This window comes from Dromiciops gliroides, chromosome 1 (genome assembly GCF_019393635.1).
Source record: "Dromiciops gliroides isolate mDroGli1 chromosome 1, mDroGli1.pri, whole genome shotgun sequence".
In the NCBI taxonomy this organism is placed as follows: domain Eukaryota; kingdom Metazoa; phylum Chordata; class Mammalia; order Microbiotheria; family Microbiotheriidae; genus Dromiciops; species Dromiciops gliroides.
The window spans coordinates 699,637,725-699,661,753 of record NC_057861.1 but is presented as its reverse complement, the minus strand read 5'-3'; the positions used below and the strand labels follow the sequence as shown (position 1 = coordinate 699,661,753).

The following is a 24,029-nucleotide window of genomic DNA, read 5'->3' as shown; positions in this document are numbered from 1 at the left end:
AATGTCTGGGGAATTATTCACTCTCCTATCCGTGTCCCATGATAGGGCCGATTTATAATATCCTCATAACCTATCTCTAATACCCTTATATTTATATAGGTGTATATTTTCTCCTTGAGGTTCAGAGACTTTCATTTTTGTTTTTCTATGCCATCACCTTGCATTGTAGGCGTTTAATAAATTAAAATGACTAGATTAACAAAAAAAATGACTAGATTAAAATCAAAATAAATTTTCCTGATTGATTGCTACCTGTTGTTGCTATCTGGAAGTAGCTGTAAAAATCCTCTCATAAAACTGACAGTGAAGATTTATTTTTAATTTGGAGTTAACTTTACCAGCTGGATCGCTGTCTCTGGCACATTACCCACTGTGATAAGTCTTTGATGTTCCTCCCTTCCTCTCTATCCTCCCTCTCAGCCTGTCTCCACTCCCACATCACTGAAATCCTTCAGCGAATTCTTCTCCCCCATGGAATTAATTCTTGAGGTCTCTTGTTGCATTTACCAGGCCAGAAAGAGGGTGGCCCTAAGAAGATTTTTCAGACGTGACTGCGCAGTTCTAGGATATCCATGTGCACACAGAAAGTACTCCCTCTTACTAGCTGAGAGGTGAAAGCCTGACACCTCCCCCAAGGTGGAGTTCAAAGCATTTGGCCCGATTTGTGTGATCTCCTAAGGATGCTCTGCGGGGGTTTACGTTACCTTCTGGCCCTCTTTTGGTCCTCTTTAATGCTTATACTGAAATGGATCCATTATCTCTGCATGTGGATAGACCCATCAGCAGTATAGAGCAGCCACCCCTTTCCATTCTCTGTGATTCTTTCTTTCTTTCTTTCTTTCTTTCTTTCTTTCTTTCTTTCTTTCTTTCTTTCTTTCTTTCTTTCTTTCTTTCTTTCTTTCTTTCTTTCTTCCTTCCTTCCTTCCTTCCTTCCTTCCTTCCTTCCTTCCTTCCTTTCTTTCTTTCTTTCTTTCTTTCTTTCTTTCTTTCTTTCTTTCTTTCTTTCTTTCTTTCTTTCTTTCTGCAGGGCAATAAGGGTTAAGTGACTTGCCCAGGGTCACACAGCTAGTAAGTGTCAAGTGTCTGAGGCCAGATTTGAACTGAGGTCCTCCTGAATCCAGGGCTGGTGCTTTATCCACTGTGCTACCTAGCTGCCCCCCATTCTCTGTGATTCTTGCCCAGGTCTTCCCATAAGGCCTACATGGAGGATATATCTACTGTGCTGGAGGGGCCTTCCTTTAGGTCTTAGAGGCAGCTTGGCATTGGGGAAAGAGTGCTAGATTTGGAGTCACAAAGACTTGAGTTCGTATCCTGCCTCAGGCACTTACTGGCTGTATGACCCTGGACAAGCCCTTTCCACGTCTGGGCCACAGTTTCCTCATCTACAAAATGAGAGGGTTGGACCTGGTGACTTTTCTATTCTAAATCTATGATCTTTTTTTTTTTTTTAAACATCCTTCGGTTACCAGTTCTACATCTCTATTTCTAATAATGGAGATTTCTCAGATAATATCTTTTGTGCCATTTCTTGTGCTCCACCCTTTGGTCAAGAAAAATGATTGGGAGGGAGGAAGGAATGAGAATTCTAGGAGCTTATACAAGTAATCTTATCCTTTCTTTCTTTCTTTTTTCTTTCTTTCTTCCTTCCTTCCTTCCTTTCTTCATTCATTCATTCATTTATCTCTCTATTTATTTATAGAAAATGTGTGTTCCCGTATACTGTAAATACAGGTTTCACGACACTCCTGTTCACCAAACTCGAGGACAACCTTATGGAACACATGTTTATTTTGAGGATATCAATGTAATCCTCACAGGGGCGTTGGACCCTCGGAATCTTCGTGAATACCTGGAAGGACCGCCAATGGAAGTCGAGATCCATGACAGGGACAGAAAAGAGGAGATATATTTAGCTGTACCTTCTCTATTTGGGGAAGATTCAGCTGATGCGAATCTGACCAACATGAGTCATATTACTTACAATGACAATGTGGTCGAAAATGCATTAGAAAGTATTAACAAGAAGTGGGATCCTTATGGGATCGCTAATGTCAGTTTTGCCGATCTGCTGCTTGGCCAAAAGGTGATGGACATATTTGTGCCCATTCACAGATGTAAGCCTGACCCCTCTTACTACCAAAAGGAGAATAAGGGACGTAGGAAAAGCTTTGGAGGTAATGATCCAATGGACATGCTGCGGTCTTCTCCAATGCCCATGGGCAACTACTTTGAATACTCCTCATTGCTTCGTTTGAGGATAGAGTTATGCGTGCCCCTGAAGTTAGGAGTAGGGGGAGATGGGCTTGAAATTGAACGATTCGGGCGCATAATTTATTTTTTTGATTCTTCAAAAATTGACTTCTTGAAGGATCTACTGAGGGGTATTTCTGAAATCAATGCCAAGGCACTCAACTTGGAATCTTACCCTCCTCAAGATGTTCAAGAGGTGCTCTCAGCTTTTAAGGTGAAAATTAAAGTACAGGCAAATCTAGACCAGGATGTGATTACTGGATTCCATGTGTTTGATGGAAAAATTCACCTCTTTATTTTGGAAGGACTGGCACAACAAGGATTGAGAAGGCTGTGGGAGAGATATCCAAAACGGTAAGCAATTTTAATGATTTCTTTTTCTTAAAAAAAAAAAAAACCACTAATTTTTTTGGTTTTGTTTGTTTAAGCAAAATTTGAATCTACATTCAGTGTCTTCAGCTAATTAAATAAGACAGTGTTGAGTTCTTCCTAGAGTATATTTGGAGGAGTAGGGACAGCTGGATAAAGCACTGGTCAGGAGGATTTTAGTTCAAATCTCACCTCAGACACTTACTAGCTGTGTGACCCTGGGCAAGTCATTTAACCCCAAGTGCCTTAAACATCCAGGGCCATCTCCAGTTGTCCTTACATGTATCTTGCCACTGGACCCAGATGGCTTTGGAGAAGAGAGTGAGGTTGGTGACCTTGCTCAGTCCTCTTTCATTTAAATCCAGTTCACTGCAGGTCATGACTCCATCCCGAAGTCATGGTCCTCTTTGAGAATGAAGGACAAACAACAACTTGGAATAGTTTGAGCTTTTTAGTCTGAGTACCTTCGTTCTATAATTTTCTCTTTAAAATGAACATAACTTATTTCCAATTCTTTTATTTTCCAGAATTATGAAACTGACATGTCTTATTTCAAAGGTGATTTTTTAAAAAACAATTGTTTGCTTGGGATACTCTGTTCACATCAGTATTATTAACAATGACCTTGCTGAAATAAAAGAAAGGGTATTTTTCTGAAGTAAACACCAGGGCTGTTATGCTAAAAGCGACTATGCTTTAGTTAATTATAACAGCTATTATTTATGGGCAGGTAGATAGCACAGTGTATGACCCTGGGCAAGTCACATAACTCTATTTGCCTCAGTTTCCTCATTTGCTATTTCCTTCTCCAGCTCATTTTACAGATGAGGTCACACAAAGCTAGTAAGTGTCTGAGGTCAGATTGGAACTTGGAAACATGAGTATATTTGCATAGTGCTTATGATTTTCAAAATACTTTCTTATGTATTATTTTAATTGTTCCCCGTAGCACCTCATTTGTATGCTTTGGGTATTCTAAATGAAAGGAGGACTGAGTTGTTTTGACGTGATATTTAAAGTCCTGCCATTAAGGTTGTTTATAGAATCATAAGATTTTAGAATTATCGTTCTCTCTTCTCCACTAAGGTCTTACTCCTGTGCCTCATCCTAGTGTAAAGGTTACTGAGTTCTTTTTTTTTTTGCTGGGCAATGAGGGTTAAGTGACTTGCCCAGGGTCACACAGCTAGTAAGTGTCTAGTGTCTGAGGCCAGATTTGAACTTAGGTCCTCCTGACTCCAGGGCCAGTGCTTTATCCACTGCGCCACCTAGCTGCCCCCTGACTGAGTTCTTGAAAACTATGCCAAATAAATACAGGCTCTAGCAAAGGCTACAAAGCAGGGCTACCTTCACACGTGAGCTTAATGATGGCAGGTGTGTCTGCTGTCCATCACTGGGAGATGAGCCACCAAGGGATGATGTCTTCTTTGGCCAGAGCAGCTCATGATTAGTATTAGTGGAGGGGTTGCCCAGGTAGATAAAATTGTGGAGCTTTTCACGTATGAAAGTGGGGTGTCTAGACAATTTGATTCAACCCCCTCCACCTTACAGATGATGAAACTGAATTCCAGAGAAGGGAAGTAATTATCCAAGAGCATGGGATGAATTCACAGTAGAGCTAGTTTCAGAAGCCAGGTCTCCTGACTCATGGGCTGAGGTTTGAACACAATAGTTCACTGGACTTAAGCCATTCCCTTTCCAAATATCCCAGCTACTTAAAATAAGTCCATTCCAGTGTCAAAACAGCTATCAAATAAAATAACACACCAAAATCCTAGGGTGAAGATTGTAAGGGAAATACCTTCCCCCCCCCTCTACTTGCCTGTTATATAATAATAGCTAGCATTTCTTTTTTTTTTTTTCTGGGGCAGTGAGGGTTAAGTGACTTGCTCAGGGTCACACAGCTAGTGTCAAGTGTCTGAGGCCGAATTTGAACTCACGTCCTCCTGAATCCAGGGTTGGTGCTTTATCCATTGTGCCACCTAGCTGGCCCCTAGCATTTCTTTTTTTATGTGTTTTGTTGTTGGTGGTGGTTTTGGTTTTTTTTTTTTGGTGGGGCAATGGGGGTTAAGTGACTTGCTCAGGGTCACACAGCTAGTAAGTGTCAAGTGTCTGAAGCCGGATTTGAACTCAGGTCCTCCTGAATCCAGGGCCGGTGCTTTATCCACTGAGGCACCTAGCTGCCCTGCATTTCTTGTCTTTTCTTTCTTTCTTTTTTTTTTTTTAAACACCAAATTATACTGTTTATTTGGAATGGATTAGAGACTCTGAAATACATCATTAGGTATATTATTCTTCTATGTAAGATGCATCTTCCTAAACCAATCAATGAACAAGCTTTTATTAAGCACATTATACATCATGCAGTAGAGCTTACATACTTAAATGAGCTCTTTCTGGGGAAAACAAAACAAAACAAAACCCTAGAACAAAATATCAGTCAGTTAGTCCCACTTAGATTTTACACAAGCTGGATTTCAAGGTAGCAAAGAAGCACAGTCTCTACTGGGACAAATATTATAAATGGCTTAGATACCGTATCCAAATTAGCAGGCAGAAAACTTCAAATGGTTTGGAGAAAATTGAATAATGTCTTTAATTCTAAGTCAATACCTTACTTACTCCTCTATCATCTCTATTGTGTCATTAATATTCAGATGCTCCCTGCTTATTGGCCATTTTCCTACTGCCTACAAACAGGCCCTATTTCCCCATCCTCAAAAACAAACAAATAAAACCAAAACATAAAAACCCCTCCATGATCTGTCTGTCCCTACTGGCAATTGTCTCATATCTCTTAATAGCTTGCATTTCTATAGTGCCTTAAGGTTTGAAAAGTGCTTTACAAAGATAAAATCATTTGCTCCTCACAACAGCCCTGGAAGGTAGGTGCTATTATTATTGTTGCCTTTTTACAGCTGAGGAAACTGAGGCACAGAGAGGTTTAAGTGATTTGCCCAGGGTTATACTACTAGCAAGGTTCTATCCCTCATTACCCACTATACTTCAACAATTCATACTGCCTATGAAGTATGTGTTTTATTTAATTGAATGTTCCCTAAAGACCAAGCTGAAAGGGGCAGCCTTATGTAATAGAGAGGACACTAAATTTGGAATAAAAAGACCTGGGTTCATAAAGCACCAGTCCTGGATTCAGGAGGACCTGAGTTCAAATCTGGCCTTAGACACTTGACACTTACTAGCTGTGTGACCCTGGGCAAGTCACTTAACCCTCATTGCCCTGCAAAAAAAAAGAAAAAAGAAAAAAAAAAGACCTGGGTTCAAGTCTGCCACCTACTTGCCATGCGACATATGTGGTTATGCTCTGTTTCTTCCCTGGTAAAATGGGGGCATCAATAGGGAAGTGCTTTATAAACTCTAAACTCTAAATGTGAGCTGCTTTTATTATTAGAACAATGTTCGTGAATCATCTTCTCTTTATGTTTCCAATAAGCTAATTGTCAATTCAACTAAGCTTGGAATGGAAGTCCTTGGCCACGAGACAAGTTGGCTTCTCATGAACCAGTTGGAACTGGCTCCTGGGCCAGAGGCCATGGTGGTCCATATATTACTATTTGTGATACTCCAGTTAATAAACTAATAACTATTAAAGCTAGAAACAGCCCTCATTTCAGACATGACTATTCACTCCAGAAAGGTGGGGTTCAAGTACACTGTCAGATAATTCAGACAAAGGTTCCCATGAATTTGGGGGGTTTTTGCGTGTGTTTTTGTTTTTTTGTTTTTTGGGGTTTTTTTTTGGCAGGGCAATGAGGGTTAAGTGACTTGCCCAGGGTCACACAGCTAGTAAGTGTCAAGTGTCTGAGGCTGGATTTGAACTCAGTTCCTCCTGAATCCAGGGCCAGTGCTTTGTCCACTGCACCGCCTAGCTGCCCCTAAGTTCCCATGAATTTGTGCAAAGAGTTCATTAAAATGCAGAAGACTGTTATTTTTAGAGTTCAGGTACTGAAAACACTTGGGCACAATTCTCCAAGGCTAACTTGCCTTTTATAGGAACTGTGTGGTCAAAAATCACAGAAAAGCAAAAAGCAAAATGAGGAAAAGAAAGACTCTGTCATAGCCAATCAGATAAAATATTCAGTGCCTACTGTAGTCAATTCAGTCTCCTAAAGTGTAACTAATAAAAAGGAGACTTTAAACAAAACCCAATAATCATCCCTATTCAGAAGCTGTTAGATGTTGGATACAATGCTAGACTTACACTCAAGAAGACTTGAGTTCAAATTTGGCCTCAAACACTTATAAACTAAAGTGACCTTGAGCAAGTTCCTTACCCTCTGTTTACTTCAGTTTCCTCATTTGTAAAATGGAGGGTAATTAAAGAACCTAAAATGGTAATGTTAATAATAGCACCTCCCCTCCCCCCCAGCCAGGGCTATTGTGAATAATAACTGAAATATTTACAAAGTGCTTTGCAAACCTTAAAACAATATATAAATGCCATTTTATTATTGTTGTTGTTGTTGTTATCATTATTATTAACTGTTGTGGTCCTCTCTTACAGTGTACCATGTTCACAAGAAGGGAAGTTTCACATTTTTTATAACTCGGAGTTATCATTTCATGAACGTCTGTACGCGGATCTGGATACTATGTTATACCATATCCATCTGTGCAAACCTCTTACATCTTTAGTGAAACAGTCGATGATTTATGTCAGAGGACTGATTCCTCAGCCATCCTTTCAAGCCTTGATAAAGTTAGAATCTACTCTATTATGTTTTACCTTGAGCTAAGTACTTGTGTAGAAGAGCAGCTTACGCATCTTCCTGAAATAATTGCAAATTTTCTTAAGTTTTTAATAAAAAATATTTCCAAGAAATATGCCCTTGCTAGTGTTAGAGAAAAAGACAGTAATTCTAGAGTTCACTGAGTCTAGCTCCAGTTCTGTTGATGAATCCTTTTCCTATCACGGTGACAAAGAATCAGCCAGCCCTTGTGTTTATACATTTCTAGTGAAGGTGATGAGGTAGCTCATTCCACTGTTGGGAAGCTTAATTGGTTAAGAAGCTCTTACTTGTGATGTGCTACCATCTTCCACCCACCAGCTTTGCTTTTCCCAACTACAGCCAGATGGAATAGATCTGATTCAATTTTGCCCCAGTTGTTAGTTTCATGCCTGACTCTTCATGACCCCATTTGGGTTTTTCTTAACAAAGATACTGGAGTGATTTGCCATTTCTTTCTCCAGCTCATTTTTTTTTAAACAGTTGAGGAACTAAGGCAAACAGGATTCAGTGACTTGCCTAGAGTTACACAGCTAGTATCAAGTGTCTGAGGCTGGCTTTGAACTCAGGTCCTCCTGAATCCAAGGCCGGTGCTTTATCCACTTCGCCATCTTGATTCTTTTTTTTTTTTAGTGAGGCAATTGGGGTTAAGTGACTTGCCCAGGGTCACACAGCTAGTAAATGTTAAGTGTCTGAGGCCGGATTTGAACTCAGGTACTCCTGACTCCAGGGCCGGTGCTCTATCCACTGTGCCACCTAGCTGCCCTGCCACCTTGATTCTTAAAGACTTTCTTGAAGCTACTGCTTTCCAAGGAAGTCCATTCCACTCTTTTTTTTTTTTTTTAGTGAGGCAATTGGGGTTAAGTGACTTGCCCAGGGTCACACAGCTAGTAAGTGTTAAGTGTCTGAGACCGGATTTGAACTCAGGTCCTCCTGAATCCAGGGCCGGTGCTCTATCCACTGTGCTACCTAGATGCCTCCATTCCACTCTTTAATAACTCTACTTAAAAGAAATCATTTTATTTTTTCCTAATTTCATGCAAAAACAATTTTTAACATTCATTTAAAAAATTTTTGAGTTTCAGATTCTCTCCCTCCCTCCCTTCCCTGTTCACTCTCAGTAATGGCAAGCAATTTGATAAAGGTTACATGTGCGCAGTCATGCAAAACACGTTTTTACATTAGTCATGTCACGAAAGAAAACAGACCCAAAAAAACACCACAAAAAAAAATTAACTGAAAAATAGTAATGCTTCAATCTGTATTCAGATTACATCAGTTCTCCCTATGGAGGTGGAGACCATTTTTCATCATGAGTCCTTTGGAACTCTCTTGCATCATTGTATTGCGGAGAATGATGTAGCTCCAGTCATTAAGCATTTTTTCCTTACAGCAAGCTTCAATTTTCCTCTTTGCAATTTCTATCCTTGCACCTCATTCTTTCTTCTGGTACCAAAACAGCAAAAGTCCATTCCTTTGGGCAGCTAGATGGCGCAGTGGATAGAGCACCGGCCCTGGAGTCAGGAGGACCTGAGTTCAAAGCCAGCCTGACACTTGATACCAGCTGTGTGACCCTGGGCAAGTCACTTAACCCTCATTGCCTCACAAAAAAAAAAAAAAAGAAAAGAAATGTATTCAGAATGAAGACTAATATCTGGATAATATATTACATAATATGTGTGCTGCTCCTCTGATTTTCCTCTACTAGCATTATGACTTCTTTGCTGGTTTAGCTGCTTCTTCCTCCCTCAGAAGCTTCATCCATATCCATGTCACCTCTATGCAGTCGACTTTCATTCATATATATGCATGCAAGCATGTATATGCATATGCACATGTGTGTATATGCGGGCATATGCAGATATCTGTGTGGGAGTATTGCATATTCCATGTACACATATGTTTATGTGCACACCTGTGTGTACATGTACGCGTGTGTCTACATGTGTGTCTAGCCCAGACGTCTCTCGAGTTCCAGTCATCTAGCTGCAACTCGCTAGTGGATATCACCCCGAAACCCTACCAGCATATCAGACTTAACATAACTGAACTGAAAAATGAGGATGAAGACAAAAACTTACCCCATAGGTCTACCAAGCCCGGTACAATAGAGAATAGAAGGGAAGACTAGAAGAGAGAGGACTGATAAGATTCACAAGAAACATTATACAAGAAGATAAATACAATATCAAACCCGTGGCCTCACTTGTCTCTATACAAATACACAAAGTCTTGTAATAAACAGGGTAGAGATCATAAAACAAAGAGGCAAAATTTGACATCGTAGTTATGTCACTGGGATTTGGTGTAGGTGACTTATGACCAGAATATGACTCCAGAAGGACACGACATATTTAAAAGAACCGGAATAGTTTTTTCTTTTCTTTTCTTTTCTTTTCTTTTCTTTTCTTTTCCTTTCTTTTTTTTTTTTTTTTTGCAGGGCAGTGAGGGTTAAATGATTTGCCCAGGGTCACACAGCTAGTAAGTGTCAAGTGTCTGAGGCTGGATTTGAACTCAGGTCCTCCTGAATCCAGGGCCAGTTCTTTATCCACTGTGCCACCTAGCTGCCCCATAGTTTTTTTCTTTTTTTTTTTTTTTTTTTTTTTTTTACATGTAATATCTTTTTATTTTTATTTATTTTTTTTTTTTACATTATGAGATAGTTTATTTTTTCCGTTACATGTAAAGATAGTTCTCAACTTTTGTTTATACATGCTTTACAATTTCAGATTTTTCTCCCTCCCTCCCTCCCCTCCCTCCCCCCTCCCCTAGACAGCAGGTAATCTGATATAGGTTATATCTATATATATCTATACATATAGATATATATATACACACACATATATATACACATAATAACATTAATCCTATTTCTGCATTAATCCTGTTACAAGAGAAAGAATCAGAGCAGTGATGCAAAACCTCAAAATAGAAAAAAAAAAAAACAACAGCACCCAAAACAAAAGAAATAATATGGTTCAATCAGCATCTATACTCCACAGTTCTTTCTTTCTTTTTTTTCTTGGATTTGGAGATCCTCTTCTATCATGAGTTCCCTGGAACTCTTCTGTACCATTGCATTGGTGAGAAGAATATAGTCCATCACAGTAGGTCAACACTCAATGTTGATGATACTGTGTACAATGTTCTTCTGGTTCTGCTCATCTCACTCATCATCAGCTCACGTAAGACCCTCCAGGTTTCTCTGAACTCTTCCTGCTCATCATTTCTTACAGCACAATAGTATTCCATTGTATTCATATACCACAACTTGTCCAGCCATTCCCCAATTGATGGGCACCCCCTCAACTTCCAATTCCTTGCTACCACGTAAAGAGCAGCTATAAATATTTTTGTACATGTGGGTCCCTTTCCCCCTTCCATGATTTCTTTGGGCAAAAGACCTAAAAGTGGGATTGCTGGGTCAAAGGGTATGCACAGCTTCATAGTTTTTTTCTTAATCGCATTTTCCCCAATTACATGTAAAGAGTTTTCAACATTCATTTCTGTAAGATTTAGAATTCCAAATTTCTCTCTCTCCCTCCTTTCTCTGCCCCTTCCCCAAGACGGCAAGCAATCTGATCTGGGTTATATATGTCCAATCACGTTAAGCATATTTCCGTATTAGAAGGACCAGAATAGTTTTTTTTTTTTCAAGTGGTAGAATAGAACTGTCCATTGAGAAGATATACTCAAGGGAGGAAATCCAGGAACATGGTGGGGGAAAGCACAAAGCATTTGAGTGAGGGATAGCAAAGTGACAAATAGAAATGATGCTGTCATTGAAATTGTTGCAGGTCACTCAAACAGAACTAATTAGACGGTGATTTGGGGAAAGAGCACCAAAATCTCATAAAAGCAGGCTATCACATAGTATCTGAACATTTGCTGTAGTGCTCTCTCTGTCTTGCCCTGCCTTTTCTCTTCTCGCCCCTTCTCGGTCTCCCTCTTCTTCCTCTCTTTCTCCCCTCTCCTTTTCTGTTGTTGTCTCTGTCTCCATCTCTCCCCCTCTGCCCTTGGTTGAGTCTCTATAAGCAGAGACTAAAACAAGGCCTTTTTATTTTTTATTTTTTGGTTTTTGCAGGGCAATTAGGGTTAAGTGACTTGCCCAGGGTCACGCAGCTAGTAAGTGTCAAGTGTCTGAGGCCACATTTGAACTCAGGTACTCTTGAATCCAAAGCCACCTAGCTGCCCCTTAACAAGGCCTTTATATGTGTGGGGATGTGAAATGGGGTTGGATGAGCCTTGAATTACACATACCTGATCCCTCTTGTTATAAAACAAGCTCCTTGGAAGCTGGGGCTTTTTCTCACCTTTGTATCACTAGAAAATAGTGTAGGGCCCTGTGCTGTTTGCTGAGTTGACCAATCATTTTATTACCAGATAAATGAACAAATTATACATCCGTTCAATTAGGTACTGGAAGAGTAATATTCAACTATTGAATGCTTTCATTCACTTAACAAACATATACTGAGCTTTCCACAAGGCAACATATTAGGAAATATGGGGGGAAGGGTGGCATTTATCAAGTTCTATATCGTCTTTATTCAAGTATCTTACACTTTATTTGGGGGTCAGTGCATTAACGTTGACTGTGCTTTAGTGAGGCTATGTTTGTATTTTACATATTTACATGTAGTTGAACTCTTATCTCCACACACACATAAAATATTTGTGGGGTGGAGGTTCTGGAGAAAAGTAAGGGGGAGATAGACACATTATAATTTCATACCCTTTAAGAAGCCCCAGAACCAAGTGTGGGGGGAGTACAAAGCTACCAATGACAGAATTAAGAGATCTTTTTTTAGGGGTGTGGTGATGGTAATATTTGGGGGAGGGATTCCTGTTCCAGCATGAAGATGATTGAAGAACTGTCCCAATGATCTCTTATAGGATCGATGCCATCTGTCAGAGCCAAAAACTGAAGGATGTCATAGAAAGAGATCTGTTGCCTTCTTCAGCAATGATAAAATGCATGAGCCAAGAGTTTGGGATTCCTGTGAGTAGGTCAGAGTTATTAACTCCAATCCCAATGAAGAAAGTGCCATGTACTGTTTTAAAGACAGAAGCACCAGAAAAAAAAGTGCATGGCCTTTGTTCCCTCATCAAATTACATGAAGAAAATTATCTACAATGGAAAAAGGACATGGAGATAAAACGGGTCATAGGGCCAAACTACATTCAGGTAGGTACCACCTGCCATTATTTAATTGAAGCTGCTGGCAGTATCATGCCTTCATATTTCTGCTACAGCATATTAAAAAACAGTTTTATTGGTACCTTTGATTTTTATATCAGTTGACATCTGGGTCAAAGGTCTAGACAACTCATAGTTCCAATATGTTAGTGTCCCTGTCTTTCTACAGTCCCTCCAACGTCACCTATTGCCATTTTTGACTCTGTCGATTTTCAGGGTGTAAGGCAAAACCTTATAGTTGTTTTGATTTGCATTTCTCGTATTAATGATTTCTAGCATTTTTTCATGCAGTCATTTATATAATTTACAATTCTTTTGAAAACTTCATACTTTTTGACTTGTCATCTACTTGGAGATGGCGCTTGGTCTTATATATTTGTACCAGTTCTGTATATATCATAGATGTTATTCTAATAGTGATATTTATTTGTTGCAAAGATTTTCCCCTACCCTAGAATTGTTGTTTTTATTGCCTTAATTGATTTTATTTGTATAAAAAGTTTTTTAGTTTCATGTAATCAAAATTGTCTGTTTTGATTGCCTCTTTATATTGATTAGAAATTGTTCGCTTAATTGCTTACCACCTCCGGGAGGATGGAGGGGAAGGAGGGAAAGAGGGATAAAAATTGAATCTCAAAACTATAAAAATGTTTATTACTTAAAAAAAGAATTGTTCACTTAAACATAAATGTGAGAGGTATCTCTTTCCCTTGTCCTATAACTGCTTTATTCTTTCATTTTCAGGTCTTATACCTATACTTCATGTCCTACATGTTCTTCATGCCCTGTATTTAAACATGACTTCCCTTGAGATTATAGACCCTTTGTTCGTCTAAATAAATAATATTATTTTTGTCTGATTCTATAAAGTATCCCTTGGTAATTTGATTGGCATTGTACTAAAATCTATAAGTTAAACTAGCTTCATAATTTTTATTAAATTAGCACAGCCAAACCATGCACAGTATCTTTACAATTCTTTATCTTCTCTTATTACTATAAAGAGTATGTTGTAGTTGTGTTTATATAAATCTCCAAAGTGTCTTAGTAAGTCAAATCCTAAATATGTATTCATAGTTATTTGAGGAAAATTTTTCTTAACGATTTCTCCTAGGTTTTGTTAGTACCATAAAAAACTGCTGCTGATTTTTGTGGATTTATTTTAAATCATAATCTAATGAAATTATTAACAACCTTAGTTTTTCTGCTTGTTCTCTTGTGTTTTTTAAGTACAGCATCTTGCCTCCTGCAAATAGGAACAATTTTGGCTCTACTTTGTTGATGTTTATACCTTTAATTTCATGATCTTGTTATTGCTATAGCTAGAATTTCTGGAACTATGTCAAACAATAGAAGGACACCTGTTTGAACTAGAAAAGCTTCTAGTGTTTCTTCATTACACATAATGCTTACTTTCAGTTTTAGATCCATATTAAAGAAGGGCCCTTCCATGTCTATGCATTTTATGGTTTTTAACATGAACAAATGAAAAAAAACACATTGGTTGCACTCCTGATATATGCCAGGCATTATCGTAGGCACCGAGGCTACAAAGACAAAAGTCAGTCTCTACCCTCACATAGCTTATATTCTTTTTTTTTTTTTTAAGTGAGGCAATTGGGGTTAAGTGACTTGCCCAGGGTCACACAGCTAGTACGTGTTAAGTGTCTGAGGCCGGATTTGAACTCAGGTACTCCTGACTCCAGGGCTGGTGCTCTATCCACTGTGCCACCTAGCTGCCCCACATAGCTTATATTCTAATAAAGGACCAGGGAGAGCAACATAGACAGGTGACAATGGAAGGACTTTTTCTATGTGGGGTCATGTATAACAAAAGGGCAATACTTTGTCACACCCTTTCTTTTTTTTTAAAAAGAAAATATTAAATTTTTAAAATATTTTTTAAAAATTCAGAACATAGGGGCATCTAGGTGGCACAGTGGATAAAGCACTGGCCCTGGATTCAGGAGGACCTGAGTTCAAATCAGGCCTCAGACACTTGACATTTACTAGCTGTGTGACCCTGGGCAAGTCACTTAACCCTCATTGCTCTGCAAAAAAAAAAAAAAAAATCAGAACTAAACACCAAACAAATATCCATAGAAATAGTAGAACATGAGAGGAGGATTATACATGAAACTGCATGTGTCATATTTTCTAGAAGTTATGGGAGAATTGATCTGATTACTTTTCTCTGAGCAGAGAATAGAAAGGGAGAGAGCTGTGTGTTTCACAGCCAGGGAAAAGAAACATGTTTCAAGGTGTCTGGGGTGGATGAATATGAAACATGGTCTGGAGAAGCCAAAATAATATTTTTGGTGAGTTTGTACTATCTAATCAAGTATATATATACATATGCATATACACATATGTATACACATGTGTGATTTCTCTCCCTTGTTTGGTTATGATTTACGCTGATAAAATCACAGGTGCAGTCAAAACGGACCCTTCTCTTGATGGCTGGAAGGCTAATTCTATCCCTCATCCTTCCTCCACATCGAGGAAGTCTTTAGTGACCCATCTCTTGCTGGTAGCACTTCCCATCCCTTTCCTTGATAAGAACCAAGGGAACGCTTCTGAGAAAATCCAAATCTTCTGTACCACCTAAACCAGTTACAGGAAATAGAGACACCCCTAATTTAAACTCTACTGTTTTCTTTCTCTCACCATACTCAAGATCATTCAGTCCCTCCCCCCACCCCCCACCCCCGCAAAAAACAAAACAAAACAAAAAAAACCCATGTCACAAAAATGTCACTTCACATATTAGGAGGTAGGTAAAACTATCACAACTAGAAATTGGCCAGCAGGTGTTTGGCTCACCCAGCCTTAGACTACTGTTTGCAGCTATAACAACCCACAGAACCAGAGCTGGTCCCAAGGGAACTGAGGTGCTTGTCCTAAGGACGTCCACCTCTGGATCGACACGTGAAAGCCCTAGAGAGAGAAGTGACATGCATGCACATTGCAGAGACAGAAAGAAAAAAACAGGACAGAATGAGCCCTTCAAAGGTTTGCAGAGTGGGTGGCCAGTCTTTTCTTCTAATGCAGGTTCGCTATCTCCACCCTCCTCCTCACCGATCCCCGCCCCCCCAGACCACTGACCCTTCTCAGCCCTCCGAGTGGGAGAATCGGGATCTTGCTGCATCATCTCAAAGTAGAAAGTGCTTCAGCATTGAGGACCCACGTCCTGGAAATTGGCAGGACACAGGCTCAGCATTCCATGGGAAAGGCTTCACCCAGAATTCCTGTGACCAGAAGTGGTCAAAACTCAGACTTATCTCCACATGCACTCCATGCTATGGCTATTATTGCATAACCAGAGACATGGGGTGTTGAGCAGCAAGCATACCCTTTTCCTCTGTTGATTCCCAGTTTGCAGGTTAAGTGTTGGAAACCAGTTAGTGTTGGAACTCAGCTTTGATGCTCTCTCCACTATGCTATCTCACCTTTCTAAAAAAGGGTAAGGGGCAAAGAACTGTGGGGCAAACTTGAAAAGGCATTTAGGAAGCTCCTCCATCTCTTCTCTGTATGGCTGACAGCCTGTGGATGTGGGATATGGTTTATACTGTCAGACCCATTTAATATGATGGCTTTTTTGAAGGGCTTTTAAAAAATTTCCCTCTTTCTGCTGAAAACTTTGTCACAAAGGATGTGACATTGGGTCAGGGCCTGAGAAGGATAGATCCAGAAATAAAGGGGATGTAAAAACAAACGTCAACAAAAATGCTGAATGAAATAACAGAAGTGATCTAGGAGCTCGCTACGAGAACAATGGAAGGAAAATACATTTGTAGGAAATATGCTGACTCTTATGTCTGCCCTCTGAGCCTCCCCTATGGTAGTGACTGGATCAGGGAGTACCTAGTAGTAATACTGCACAATGAACTTTTGATAAATACTCCCATGAAACAGGGAGGCTTGATTATGCAAGATCTAGGAATGACATGGACAGAAATCTGTTGCCACCTGAAAATTAAAGTCTGGAACACTATGGTTCACAGAATGAAAGAAGGTAAAAAAACGTGTTTTCCTATTCAGTGCTACTTTTCATCTTTTTCTTCCTTGGAAGTCTTTCCTCTCTGCTTCCTAATATGTTATGTCTGTATGAACGTCTGTATTGTTTATGTTATATGTGTTATGTCTAATACGAATGTCTATATTGTTATGTTATAGATGTTATATCCAGTAGGAATGTTTATATTGTTATGTTATATATGACATATCCAATATGAATGTTTGTTTGTTGCTATGTTATTTCTAATATGAATGTTGATATTGTTATGTTATATCTTATATGAATGTTTATATTGTTATGTTATATACGACATATTCAATATGAATGTTTGTATTGTTGTTATGTTATTTCCAATATGAATTTTATATTGTTATGTTATATCTTATGTGAATGTTTATATGGTTATGTTATATATTATATCTTATATGAGTGTTTATATGGTTATGTTATATGTTATATCCAACACGAATGTTTATATAGTTTTATATGTTATATCTTATATGAGTGTTTATATGGTTATGTTATATCTAACATGAATATTTATATTGTTGTTATATATGAGTGTTTATATAGTTATGTTATTATATAATATATTATATATCTATAATGTTATATCTAATAGGAATGTCTATATTGTTTTAATTCCTAACTTTAGATATATTTCCTGGAGAGCTGCTGCTGCTGCTAACTAATATTTACATAGCACTCAGTGCAGTAATATATCCATCTTGGCAGACATTACAGAATATTTTAGACCGGAGGGATAAGAATATTGTACATTTCTAGAGCACTATCAAATTCAAAGCCCTATCTCCATCCATAGTGCTATTGCTACCCAATTTTATTAATGAGGAAGTTAACCCAGAGAGGGTGTGGTTTATTTCAGGTCTATGACATGTTCCTAACTCTCTCCGGGGCCAAGATTCTTGGTCATTATTATTACACAGGGCAGCTATGTGGCATGGTGGAGACAGTGCTTGCCGGGCCTCTTCTTGACTTCAGATCCAGCCTCAGATATTTATTAGCAGTGTGACACTGGGCAAGTCGCTTCACCCTGTTGCCTTCAGTTTCCTCCTCTGTAAAATGAGCTGGAGAAGGAAATGGCAAACCATTCCAGTATCTTTGCCAAGAAAACCCCCAGTGGGGTCGTGAAGAGCCAGACATGACTGAAAGACATTATTATACATCCTTCAGTTACCTTTTTTCCATTTCCATTATTTCATGGTTCTCATTTGTAGAATGAAGGAGTCAGATGTTAACTTCCTGAAGGCAGAGATCATTGTTCATTTTATTTTTGTAGTTCTTGCTCCAAATATAGAGCTTTGTTCCTAATAGGTGCTCAGTGTTTGTTGGATTGTACGGTTGTGAGTTAAATGACTGGATGTCTTTTCTGTTCTAGTTCTGCAGACATCATAAATAGTTGGAATGGCAAGTATAATATTAAAAGATCCTTGTGCTTAATATAGCTAAATATGACAACTTAATTTCCTGAGTTAAATAAAATAGTTAACATGGTAGCCTTGGAATGGAATTGTATTATGTAGATGATGGGTAAAAATTTCAGCCCTGGATAGGTTAGTCCCTTGAATTTTTTTTTTTACTTATTAGTATTTTTTTTCCAATTACATGTAAAGATAGTTTTCAACATTCATTTTTATAAGATTTTGAATTCTAAATTTGTTTCCCTCCCTCCCTTTCCCCCTTCCTAAGATAACAAGGAATCTAATATAGGTTATACATGTACAATCATGTTAAACAAATTCTCACATTAATCATGTTGTGAAAGAAGAATCAGAACAAAAGGGAATGAATATGAGGACGGAGAAAAAGTGAAAATAGTATGCCTCAATGTGCATATGCAATATGTTCTTTCTCTGGATGTGGATAGCATTTTCTGTCATGAGTCTTTTGGAATTGCCTTGGATCATCGTATTACTGAGTAGAGCTAAGTCTATGATTGTACAGTGTTGCTCTTACTGTGTACAATGTTCTGTTTCTGCTCGCTTCACTTAGCATCAGTTCATGCAAATCTTTCGTGGTATTTCTTTTCAGAAAAACCTTGTTGGAGCATCTCTACCTAGAAGAACCTACCTGCAGCCTGAAGTGAAAATAATCAGAATTATTCCCCCGGATGGGAAGTCCGTCTATAATTACAGCATTCAGACTTTGAACTCTGGGGAGCTTGCAAAGCAGCAGTTGGTTGCTCAGATGAACAAGGTATCAGATAGCCACTTCTTCGCGATACCACATGTTCATGTATGAAACACTCGGATTGGGAATTGGGGATCACTTTCCCTACCTTGCTTGCTCACACCTAGAGGCTTACTGACCATCCAAAGGTTCCCAGAGCCTTTTAAATTTTTTTGTGGCTAAAAATAATTCCACATTTCCCAAGTCTTTTAAGGAATAGAATGGAAAGGAATTATAGCTTCTTGAACTTTCTGCAAACTTCCACATAACAGGATGATTATTAATTTATCTGAGCCTAGGTGGAAAACTGGAGCAGCTAGGTAGCAGAGGGGATAGATTGCTGGCCCTGGTCAAGAGCACCTGAGTTCAAATCTTACCTCAGAAACTAGCTACGTGACCCTGGGCAAGTCACTTAACTGAAATTGCCTTAAAAAAAAAAAAAACAACATCCAGGGCTATCTCTAGTCGTCCTAATGTATATCTTGCCACTGGACCCAGATGGCTCTGGAGGAGAGAATGTAGTTGGTGACTTTGCACAGACCTCCCTCAATTAAATCCAATTCACTGCAAGTCATGACACCAACTCGATGTCATGGTCCTCTTTGAAATAAAGGACAAACAACAAAAATATGGAAAACTACAGGAACAAAGGCTATGTGCTGCCCCCTAACCCTCTCCCACTCCTCCCCCTCCTCAGGCCCCTTGAGTCAGTTCTACTGAACGGAACTAAGTCATTTTCCAAAGGTGTTTTGTTTTTGTTTGTTTTTTAAATTTTGGTTACATTCTTTATAGGAACGAGGCAAAAGGTTCACTTACTCTCAAGACTACCTCACATCCTTTCCAGAACCTTTGGGCCTGCCCCACCGAAAGTCCAAATCTAAGTTCTGGCTTACTCCCAAAGGATTTCAAGTTCCTGGATATCAGAGCAGTTTTGAAAGTAACCTACACCCCAAGAAGCCCGATCCGAACCGGGTAGAAGAATTGAGAGAGGTACTTACTATTTTGCTTGGCAAATTAATTCACCTTCAGGGATTTGTTTCTTCATCTATACCAACAGCATTTCTTACTGCCTTTTTTTTTCTTTCCATTTTAGTCATGGCAAGAGAATAGTCTCTTTGCTAATATCATGAAGCCTGTCCTTGATAGGGAGAGGATGGGTTGGGAGCAGCGGCATTTGGATTTTGACATTTACAAGAAGCCACCGCCTACTGCAAACATTTCCCTAAAAGGTAAAAACCCCATTTAAAAACTCAGTGTTGGGGGCAGCTAGGTGGCACAGTGGATAGAGCACCGGCCCTGGATTCAGGAGGACCTGAGTTCAAATTTGGCCTCAGACACTTGACACTTACTAGCTGTGTGACCCTGGGCAAGTCACTTAACTCTCGTTGCCCCACCAAGCAAAACAAGACCCCTACCTCCCCCCCCCCAAACAACTCACTGTTCCTTCCTGCTTTCCCCAGGGTAAGTAGATAATATCTAGCAGTTATAACATCATTATGACATTTATGAAACCTTTTAAAGGTTGCAGATCACTCTGTATGGGAATCCCATGGCATTCCTGCAAGGTAGGGACTAACGGTATAGTTTTTAATTCTTCCATTCTTTTCTTAAAAGATGAGGAAACTGGGGGCAGCTAGGTGGTATAGTGGATAAAGCACTGGTCCTGGATTCAGGAGGACCTGAGTTCAAATACGGCTTTAGATACTTGACACTTACTAGCTGTGTGACCCTGGGCAAGTCACTTAACCCTAATTGCCCCGGAAAAAAAAAAAAAAAGATGAGGAAAACAACTCAGAAATGAAATGACTTGCCCCTGGTCACACCCCTGGTGTCAGGAGATAGGATTTGTTTAAATCTTCATGAATCAACACCTATGCCCTTCATTTGTCTTTGTACTCAAAGTTGCTTTTTTGAGATATTTTTTCTTAGTACTTTATTCACTTGGATATACTCAACAAAACACAAGGAAATGAGGCCCTCAAGAGGTAAAGTGACTTGCTTGCTAACAGCAAGTTAGAGACAGAGCTGGGACTAGAAGCTGTGTGTCCTGAAGCCCACGGTGGCATGATTCCATGCCACCCTAATTATTCTAAAACTCAAGAAGGTGGTTAAGGAGATTCTGTGTGTGGGATCAATTTAGATTGGGAAAACCAGTACTATATGGCAAACCAGATATAAGGTGATGAGCTTCTGGTCCAGGGCAGTGACTTTTAATAGTCAAAGAGACATTTTGGGAAAAGGAGGAATTCAGTTTTAATGGTGGATCGATATGAGAGGATTTGATAATCAGGTTATAAGGACTGTGTAAAGGTCTGTCATGGGCTAATCTTTGGGAAATAAATCCCATTAATATTTGTCAAGTGCTTAGCATAGTGCCAGGAATATGGTAGGTGCTTAATGGTTGTTCTATTCCCACGAATGAGAATGGATCTGTGACTTCATTGATTTGGCAGATCCCTCCAGTGATGCAGATTATAAACCATCAGTATCTGTTCACCCTGTGTTCTGTGCCCGTGTCCTTCCATATATTCGCCATAAGAGATCCCACTTAATGAGCTAAGGCCTTTTCTCCTTTCTCCTGACATCACAAAGATACTACGAAGCCCTCAGACCTGATTTTCTTTGCTTCTGTCATGTGATCAGTTCAATCTTCATTAATGGCCTTTGTGATTTTTTTCCTTTCTGATCCTCAGTCAGTCAATAAGCAGTGCTTACAGGGGCAGCTAGGTGGCGCAGTGGATAAAGCACCGGCTCTGGATTCAGAAGGACCTGAGCTCAAATCCGGCTTCAGACACTTGACACTTACTAGCTGTGTGACCCTGGGCAAGTCACTTGACCCTCATTGCCCCCCTCCATACACACACACAAAGCAAAAAAAGCAGTGTCAGAGATGCAAAGAAAGGCAAAAACAGTCCTTGCCCTCAAGGAGTTTACATTCTAATGAGGGAGATACTGGCATACAAACAACAACAATGTACAAACAAGATAACTAGATGGTAGATGGAACGTAGTCATCTCAGGGGAAAAAGTAGCAGCTGGGGTACCTTTGGAAAGGGGTATGGTATATGAAGAACAGCAATAGCCCAATGTAACTGGATTACAGAGTATGTGGAAGGGTGGGTAAAGTCAGAAATAAAAATACTGGACTTTCCTTTTCGGTGAATATATGAAGGCTTTATTACACTATTACATTCTTGCAAGGATGGGCACACAGCAAACTACCTTTTTTCTTTTTTGGTGAGGCAGTTGGGGTCAAGTGACTTGCCCAGGGTCACACAGCTAGTAAGTGTCAAGTGTCTGAGGTCGGATTTGAACTCAGGTCCTTTTGAATCCAGGGCTGGTAGTTTATCCACTGCGCCACCTAGCTGCCCCACAAACTACTTTTTAAAATACCTAATCCTATCACAAAGGTGCCTCCCCTCTTCACCTCATTGGTTGGGAATAAGAGGCTCCTGGAACTCCTCCCTTAATATGTCCTCCCCCCCCATTAAGTACAGCGCATGTCTGAGAATGGCAACAGTCTTCACTTTTGGGGTGTTGGCAGTTAATATGCATAAACGAATTAAGCAAGCCTAGCTTTAACCTTTGGCACACTTGGACTAGCTAGACTACTAGCCTTAAGGTCTCTTCTATATCTACTTTTGGGCACCTGCAAGATTATCTTTTAGCCTTGAGGCCTCTTCCTGCCATTCTCCTTTCTTACCCAGACTCCCTCCCTGTTAGCCTTGAGGCCCCTTCCTGCCATCCTCCTTTCTTATGTCTTGTTTTCTGATATAACAACATTTGCGTGTGTGTGTGTGTGTGTGTGTGTGTGTGTGTGTGTGTGTGTGTGTGGAGACTTTATTTCATTTTTCTCAGAAAGGTAGCAAGTAGCTTGTTCAACTTTCTTGCCATGGGCCAGTAGTCTGATGGAAGAGGGGAGGAGTGGCTTAATGCTCTGTGACACCATTCCCACCTCAGCATCTGGGACTGTCGAGAACAAGGATATTGAGAGGCAGATCTGGGGCAGTTGAGGCAAACTGCCCTCAGGGGACAACCTTGTACCCTTTGGTCAGAAAGACCATAAAAGCAAATATTAAATAGACTTTGGTGGGGAGCTTCTGAGGAAATTCTTCCTAATTTTTTTTGGTTGTCTTCTGCCTGTGGGTATTCTGATATTTATAGTAAAAAGACTTTTTTTTTTTTTTTAACTCTCTGGCTATGAGTTTTCCATTGTGGTCCAAACAAGAAGAATGAGGACCTGAACTAGAATGTGGGATGGCAGTGGAGAGGAGACATATCCAAGAAGTGTTGTGAAGATGGAAATGACAAGACTGGGCAGTAGATTGGATACCTGGGGCAAATGCAAGGGAGAAGCTGAGGGCGACCTTGGTGTTGTGAGCACTGTGTGACTTGGAGAATGGTGCCCTTCACTGGCAGAGGGAAGTTCAGGAAAGTTGGGGGAGGGGAGGGAAATGCTGCCTTTTTTGGGATCTGTTGAGTTTGGGATGCTTACAGGATATCCTGCCACCAAGGACATGGGTTTAAGTGTAATCAGACGCTGCTGAGTCTATTTATAGAGATATTTAGGAATATGTAAATAAGCATTTTCATTGTCTATGAAAATGACTGGACTGTTTTTCAATGAAATTCGTTTTGTTGGTTGGTTAGACTTTTTTTTTCCAGTGACACTATTTCCATAGAGCTCAAGCGGTTCATTAAATGCTGTTCTAGAAATAGAAGTCATTTCACAGATGCTTCATTTCACTTGGAATGGTTTTTCTTAAAGACTGAAAGCAAGTTTGAAGAGAACAATTTAGTAGAACAGACTCCAAAAGAACTTTCAGAACACAGAAGGCTATCTCTCTGTCCTGCCCATGGTTTAGTTTGTGAAAACATAAAGAAACCTAGTAAATAGCATAATTATTCTGATGAACACCTGCCTTGAATTCTCAATTGATTTCCTAGCTTTGGCTCTTTGATTGTGGCTTCCAGTCTTCAGAACAAACCCAACCATGCGTGCAGTTGAGGACCCACAGGGACCTCGACATCATTTGCCAGTGCTCCCTAGATTCACCATTTCGACAAAGTGCCAGGATGCTGGAATTCCCACACTTCATCACGCACCATGCAGTTCCAAGGTTTGTGATGAAACCTCCAAATTGGAAGGGAAAACCACCCCCACAACTCATCCTACACCCTCTCCTTCCCAGGAATGTGATGGGAGATGTGTGTCCACTGATGTATAAAGCTTCCTAAGTGATCTTCACTCGAG

The 24,029-nt window shown here is 39.7% G+C and overlaps 1 protein-coding gene across 1 annotated transcript in view; it reads left to right on the top strand.

Annotated features, from left to right (window-relative positions):
• Positions 1-24,029, top strand: part of CFAP92 (cilia and flagella associated protein 92 (putative)) — a 40,043-nt gene that overhangs the window by 8,274 nt on the left and 7,740 nt on the right. The window contains exons 3-8 of the mRNA XM_043976326.1: positions 1,796-2,604; positions 7,142-7,336; positions 12,261-12,552; positions 18,638-18,802; positions 19,568-19,765; positions 19,869-20,004. Of these exons, the coding sequence (XP_043832261.1) occupies positions 1,796-2,604; positions 7,142-7,336; positions 12,261-12,552; positions 18,638-18,802; positions 19,568-19,765; positions 19,869-20,004 (1,795 nt within the window). The remainder of the gene's footprint in view (positions 1-1,795; positions 2,605-7,141; positions 7,337-12,260; positions 12,553-18,637; positions 18,803-19,567; positions 19,766-19,868; positions 20,005-24,029) is intronic.